The sequence below is a fragment of the Olea europaea genome, chromosome 8 (assembly GCF_002742605.1).
Source record: "Olea europaea var. sylvestris chromosome 8, O_europaea_v1, whole genome shotgun sequence".
Classification (NCBI taxonomy): domain Eukaryota; kingdom Viridiplantae; phylum Streptophyta; class Magnoliopsida; order Lamiales; family Oleaceae; genus Olea; species Olea europaea.
The window spans coordinates 1,750,043-1,757,676 of NC_036244.1; the positions used below are offsets into that span (position 1 = coordinate 1,750,043).

The 7,634-nt window shown below is 32.7% G+C and overlaps 1 protein-coding gene across 1 annotated transcript; it reads right to left on the bottom strand.

Annotated features, from left to right (window-relative positions):
• Positions 1 to 2,292: 2,292 nt before the first annotated feature.
• Positions 2,293 to 3,383, bottom strand: LOC111398150 (zinc finger MYM-type protein 1-like). Its single transcript, XM_023025086.1, has 3 exons — positions 2,799 to 3,383; positions 2,673 to 2,730; positions 2,293 to 2,597 (listed from the first exon to the last, which is right to left on the bottom strand). The coding sequence occupies exons 1-3, from the start codon at positions 3,381 to 3,383 to the stop codon at positions 2,293 to 2,295; spliced, it is 948 nt and encodes a 315-aa protein (XP_022880854.1).
• Between the last annotated feature and the right edge of the window lie 4,251 nt (positions 3,384 to 7,634).

Sequence of the window (7,634 nt, forward strand, 5' to 3'; positions counted from 1 at the left end):
TGATAAAAATTAATAAATTTTGTGATTGAAAAGTTGTGGACTTCATAAAATATGTGGTTAAAATTAATTGTACATTTTGATTTAGACTACAATTAAAAATTTTAATCCTCACCAAATAAGAGTTGAAATTTGTTGTCCATTTATAATTTCCAATTTGTTGTCCACGTAATTACAAATTGACACATTATGAAAAATTAAAATTGATGTTAAGATTGAAAAATTAAAATTGACGACAACTTTAGTTTTTCCATGATACGCCAATTTACAATTAGGTGGATAGTAAAATTGGATAACAGATCTCAACTCATTAATCTACTACTTGTTGTACTCCCGACTTGTCTATTAGCATATACATGGATTTAATTCAAAATAAACTGACTCTAGAAGTATGAATCGATTAAATGCAAGAAGCAAGACAAGGAATTTATGGTCATGTGATTTTATTCATATCTGGTAAGCAAATCTTATCAATGTCACTTGGCGCATGTGACCTACTTCCCATGTTTGTTATAAATGAATTAACCAACCCAAGTTGAGTTCCTCTTGTTTGAAAACTTAAAAGCCCTCTTACACTATATTTGCCAACCCATAAGTCATTACACATTTCACAGCTGTATCATATCTCTCAAAAGATATCCATTCAATTTTTTCAATATCTTCGGCAGCACTGAGATATTAGGGCTGACAATAGGTTAGATTCTAGTTGAACTCAAAATTATGTCCATATTTCATGTGACAAAAATGGAATAATAAGGACTACTAAGTCTTGTATTCAGAACAACCAACAAAGCAATAGAAAGACGAGTTGTCCAAAAAGAGAATAACGTAAAGTACAAAAAATCAAACTGAAGAAATTCGGTCCATGCCTCGTGTTCTCCAGGAGAGAATGGAAATGCAGCTGGCATTCCCTTTTGGATTTCGCCATTACTACGCCCATCATCACCGAATTCTTCATCGACCCAATTGAGGAGGACGCGAAGATTCCTCCTTTCATGAAGAACTAGACTGCACAGGAACAGAAACAGCAACACGAGGAGTTTTCGTATCATTTCTATTTTGTTCTGAGATAAGAAATTTAGGAGTCATGAAAAACAAGCTTAAATTGGCATCTCTACAATTTTTGAAAAATCTCGATAATTATAGCTCAAATATTAATATTCATGTTATAGTCGATTAACTCAGATGTGTCTTAATCATTTGTACCTACTTTTATCGTACTAAAAAGAGTTTCGTCAACAAATCCCCATAACTAGAATGAGATTGAGTCGTGCACTGGAATCATGTGATTCGACTCATGACGCTGTACCATTTTTCATACTTTATTTTCAATGTCGTATCAACGCATGTTCCCACTTCTAAGCAATTAACATTAATTTAAAAAACTTTCTATTAGTTGTCCAATTTAAACGTGAACGTTGATATCACAAGTGAGTTTCTATTGAACTGAAAAGCAATATTAAGTAAATCGACAATTTTGCTTTCTAATTTTTAGTCGTGTAAAAGTCGCATATGTAGTTGAAGTAATACTTTCTTCAACCACTTTTCCAAATTCCCAGCTGTCATTGGTGGGACATTTCCTATATTTTCTAGGGTTCTGGTTAAATTCTGCATTTAATATTATACTAAATGTTTATTTTCATATATCACCATTCCTGTTGTTAGAAAAAGACCCCTCTTCCTAAAGTCTCATTTAACATATACCCAGGGACGGAGTCCGGAATTAATGTTACGGAGGGTAAAACTTTAGAAATTTAATGTACGAATAAAATTCATAAATAACAAAAAAAAATCATAATATAATATTATCAGTTACAGTTGCAACCGACGATGCTTTATAGCATAAAATTTATCAATAATACAATGTAAATCTAAATTCAAAGAAAATTCTAGTTCAATGTAAAGTGTCATACAATCAACAAGAAAATCATCATCCATTTTGTTACGAATTTTCGTCTTCACATGTTTCATTGTAGAAAATGCTCACTCCACGGTAGTTGTTGAAACAGGTAGTGTCAATACTAGACGAATCAATTTAGTCAAATTGACGTAACTCTCCGATCTTCTACTTGCAACCAATTCTTGACATAAATCAGAAAGTGTAGGTACTTGAAATCGAGGCTCAGAAATCACATCATGCTGATAATGTTGCAACTCAACTTTCAAACTATAAATATCTTGCTGTGTAAAATCTTGAGGATAAAATTTCTTTGCAAGCTTGCAAATATTATCCATGTTAAATGATTCAAAAGAATTTTTCGAATCCAATGCCATACCGAGAGAAAGGAGTTTTAATTATATCTCATTAAATCTTGTATCTAACTCTGTCATCAGAAAATCTATGGCTACATTAAAAATATCGAAGTGGTAATGATGTTCGATGGTAGGATACTCAAAACCACGAGAACGACCAACCATGTATGAACCATGAAAGTCAGATATATGTATATCATTTTTTGAACAAAAACAATTCATCTCTTCAAGAAATTCTTCCCCGCGATCTTCTCTCAATTCTTGAATGATGGTTTTTGTAGTATGGACAAATCTCATAACAGTTAAGATGTCTTGAGTTTTTTTCTGAAGGGCTTGACAAAGCACATCTGTGATTGCCAACATTCTGCCCATTAAATGCAAAATAAATACAACTTCAAATGTTGTCAATTTTTTGTATATACCACCCACTTCAGACCGAGTTCTTACATTTGGAGAATGATCACTAAGATACTCAAATACCTTGCAAATTGCAATATACATATCAATCAAACTCTTTACAGAGTTGTAATGAGAAGACCAACGAGTACCTCCAGCTCGTTGCAAGTTATCAATTTGATTAGCCCCACTTCCAGTCTCTCGTTCTCCAATTTCCAACAAATGTTCAATTTCAATTTTTTTTTTTTGGAGTTTTTCAACTCATTGATGCACTTAGGAGATGATGCAATTATATTAATAACATTGTCCAAATCTGAAAAGAATGAATTAATGTCTGCGATATCCCTAGCTACTGAAACCAACGTGAGTTGTAAACGACGGACAAAACAATTAACATAATATGCATATGGACAATCTCTAAGAAATAATGCTAGTAGTCCATTCCAAGCACCACGCATGTTATTAGCACCATCATACCTTTGACCTCTCATGTTTTGCACTTGAAGGTTGAAATGATCAAGAACATCAGAAATTTGATTTTTAAGATTCAACGATGTAGTGTCACTAACACTTTTGATTGCAAAAAAATGCTCTGTCAAAATTCCATTACCATTCATAAATCTCAAGATAATAGTCATTTGTTCTTGAGAAGATGCATCTCGAGTTTCATCAACAAGAATACTAAACTTTGCATCCCCAATTTCTTTACGAATTCTCTGTCTTACTCTGTTAGCCATAATGTTCAAAATCTCTTTTTGAATGTCTGGAGATGTGTATGTAGCCTTTTTTGGAGCATTACCCAACAAACTTCTCCTATTTTTGTATTCATTTTTCCAAATGCATCTACTATTTCAAGAAAGTTCCCACGATTCAGTGAAGATGGAGACTGATCATTGCGTCTAAATGAACAACTTTAAAGTGCTAGCCACCGAACACTCATAATTGTGGTCATTAGATGCAAACGATTTTTCTATTTTTCCTCACTTGATACAGCGTGTATTACCTTATCAATATGTTGAGTTGGTTTCATTAGATTTTCAGCTCTTCTCTTACAACAATTATGATATGATGAAGATATTGTACCCATATGAACAAGAAATGCACATTTACTTCCCTGGCCAACCCTCTTCCAACTATCAAATCCAACAGTAACCAATAATGAAATATTAGGTGGAATACTTTCATTGAGAAAAAGAAAGCAGAAAAAGCAATATGCCTTATGTGTTGAAGGAGAATACTCTAACCAAGAATACTGATTGTACCAATGCTCTTAAAATCGACGTTTCTGTTTTCCAAGTTCTTTGCTTTGATACTCCAAAAGTTTTGGTTGATAAAGCTCAGCTTTTAAATAGGCACGCCTAATTTGATCACGTTCATTAAACGGATATTCATATATTTGTTTTTTTTTCCTGGGTCTCGTTTCTTTAGAATAAGATGGTTCTAACTCAACATTGAAAGATGAAGACCGCTCAATTTCAGGAGATGCAATTGGAGGATTCGGTTCCGTAGGAGTTGGAGCACCCTCAGATTTGTCGCTCTTTGTAAAGAAAGATAATAAGGTTCTTCTTTTCTTGGCAAGAGGTCAATTTGGTTCCACATTAAAATCTAAAAGCATAAAAAAAAAATCAAAACGCTTCAGTATCCCAACAATCCAAAAACAATCCACTAGCAACATTTTAACCACTTATTTAACCTTTCAAAAATATTATAACTAGTTAAAAATTCAACACCAAATCTAAGTATTATCATAAACTCATAATCCAACGTAAAATACAATTCAAGGTGATCAAGGTCAAGCGAAATACCTGCTTAGTGCTTACATAGTTTGTTGCCATCTTGCCGATGAAGTGAACGAGACAATTAGATGAATTATTAAGCTTGTTTAGATGTTTTAAAAGCAAACCAATCAAATGCCTGTAAAAAAAAATAATAATAATAAATAAATAAAATTATAACCATAAACATAACATAGCAAAAAATATAAAAATAAATGAACATAATGCTGGAGGACGTGTTAAAGACTTTCTTCCTCATTTTATTTCTATAAATTAATATTGCCATTGAAGTTTAGCAAAATTTGCAAGCCTAATTAATTCCAATTATTTACAGTGGCACTGGCAAAATATTGATCATCAACAGGGAGTTGGAGACTTCGAATACCAAATGCATGCCTTTTGCAAAAAATAAATAAATAAATATAATTGTAGCATGATAGTATAACCCATAAACATAACATAGATAAAAAATTATCATTAATCAAATACATTACACATAGCAAAAAAAATTAAAACGTCAGAACACCTTGCCCAAAAAAATTGTTTTAATTCCCCAAAAAAAGGGTTATTTTAAATCTTGACACAAGTATTAAAAAGGGCCACAATTACTAACCAATAATCGAAGGAAATGAGTTGTTGGCTAAAAATGGGGTTTGAATTGAATTATCAAAGGAGTTGTCGACAGCCGACCAAAACTCATCAAACTTCACTTGTTCTTCTTCCTTTTTGTGGCCAACAATCTCCTTTGAGATGATAATTAGGGAAAAGAATAGAAAGGTTTGGAATTAGCCTATTAGGGCTATTCAAATATTTGGGAATTTTGTTTTCAAAATTTTCAATAAAAATGATAGAGACCGAGAGAGAGAGAGAGATGCGTAAATCTGGGCAGTAGGGCAGGTGGAATGAAAGTGAAGGATATATGTTCATTTTGTTGTATAATTGGGTGTTGGGCAATGGGCTATTGCCTATTGGGTATTAAAATAATTTTTTTGGCCAAGTTGAACTTACAAAATGGGTGGGCTAATGGACAAAAACTAAAAATTTTCTAACATTTTTTTGGGCTTGTAATGGACATGGGTTTTGGTAGCACTGGGCTAGCCCAGTGCTGCCCCCCCCCCCCACTCCGTCTCTGCATATACCATAATTTGTTAGGAATTTTCAATTGTATTTGTGTATTGTATATGTCCTGGCAAACCTTTCAAGGCAAACTTTATTAATTAGTATAAAATTTGTTGTTAGGTCTACCAAAATTTGTCATTAATTAAATCAAAACCTAATGCATTTTGAGTGTGAACATAATGAGCAGTTGAAACATAGAAGCGAGTCAAACAATTTAGTAGGAACCAATTGCATGCATACTAACAAATGCGAATATGAAAAAAGTCTAATAAACTCTCCTATACGAGTGAATCTCATCAACTGAAATCAGAGTCGGTCCTGTGATTCTCGGGGCCTGAGGCGAAGTCTGTAAATTAGGCCCCCGACGAAATCAACGTAAATGTAAAATTCAACGATGTATTATGCGACCCATTACTAACTTGAAAAACTAACATTAAAACAACAACTAAATATATTGTAGAAAAGATTTATATTATAAACTATCAAAACCAATAATGTTTGAAATAATTAGTTAAATATTATTCGTTTTGCTATTTTAGAGGCAAAAACATCAATCAAATCTGAATAATTTAGCCGCTCAACCATTTCTTTCTCTATTGATAACATAGTCAACCCGTTTAATATTTCTTGCTACATAATTGATCGGAGATAGGTCTTGATCAACTTCAATTTCGAGAAATTTATTTTCGCAAATGTAAATGTAACTGATATGGTTAACAAAATTTTGTAAGTAATATAAGTATTTGAAAAACAAACATTCAATGTCTTCAAATATTGTAGCACTTCAATTGCTCTTGTTGCTTCACTTGGTATATAATACCTCAAGACTTGTAACTCAGAAAATAAATCATCCCCACTGATGTCTGAACGCCCATCATGTTGAAGATATTTCTCAAGATTCATACAAGAGTTCAATAAACTTGAAAAATTTGCATTCCTTAACTTTTTCAAATTAAACAAAAATCCAAATGTGTCACCATATTGTTTGAATTTTTCAAATCGGGTCTTCAGAAAAGACAGAGTTTGATCAATTATAAAAACAAAGTACTCAACTCTAAAAGATTCTTCTGCTGATTGCTTTACCTCATCACTACTGCTTTCATCAAATTGGTTTTTTCTTCGAATTATGCGTTTTTCTATAAATACAACTTCAATTTCCATTTCGCTTGCCTTTTTTGTCGCTTCATCCTTAGCAATAGAAAATCCAATTTCTCTATATTCTTCAAGAAATGAAATAAGTCCTTGCAAGAGGTCGATATCATGATCAATATCCATGGATTCGGTTTGAAGAAATTTACTCACAATATTGACAACATGCAACAACCTGCAGATTATCATGCCAAGTAAAAACTCAAAATTTTGAAGTTCATGTGTTACTAACGACTCGACTTCACTCTTCACTTTAGGATGTTCATTACTTTCTACCGAATCAAGAAATACATCTTTTATCCATACATTTGCTCCATTATAGGCTTCACACTCTCAACATGACTTTCCCAACGTGTTTGTGACAATGGCTTCACTGTCAACCCTCGTACATTATCTTTTAAAATTTTCCATCACTTAGTAGAAGAGGAAAACAATGTATAGATACGTTGTATCACTTTGAAGAAGGATACAATTTTGGAACAACAGTTTACCATATCACATAATGTTAGCTTTAGACAATGAGCAACACATGGAGTATAGAAAGCTCGGGGATTCATTTCATGGACTCTTTTTTGCACACCTTTGTATTTCTCGCTCATGTTAGATCCGTTGTTATACTCTTGCCCTCTAACATCATCAATATCGAGATCAAATTTTATCAAAACCTTTTGAAGCTTGGTTGCAAGTCCAAGTCGTATTGTGTCATCTACCTTCAAAAATTCTAGCCAATGTTCTTCAACTGTAGGTAAGTTTGCCGAATCATCTACAAATCGTACAATTAAAGACATTTGCTCTTTGTGACTTGCATCTAGAGTACAATCAAGTATAACTGTGAAAATATTTTGCATGTTTAACTTTCTTGACAATTGAACTTCTCACCTTATTAGCCAACAACTGTATCAACTCATTTTGAATTTTTTTGCCAAGATACGTATATTGAATCTC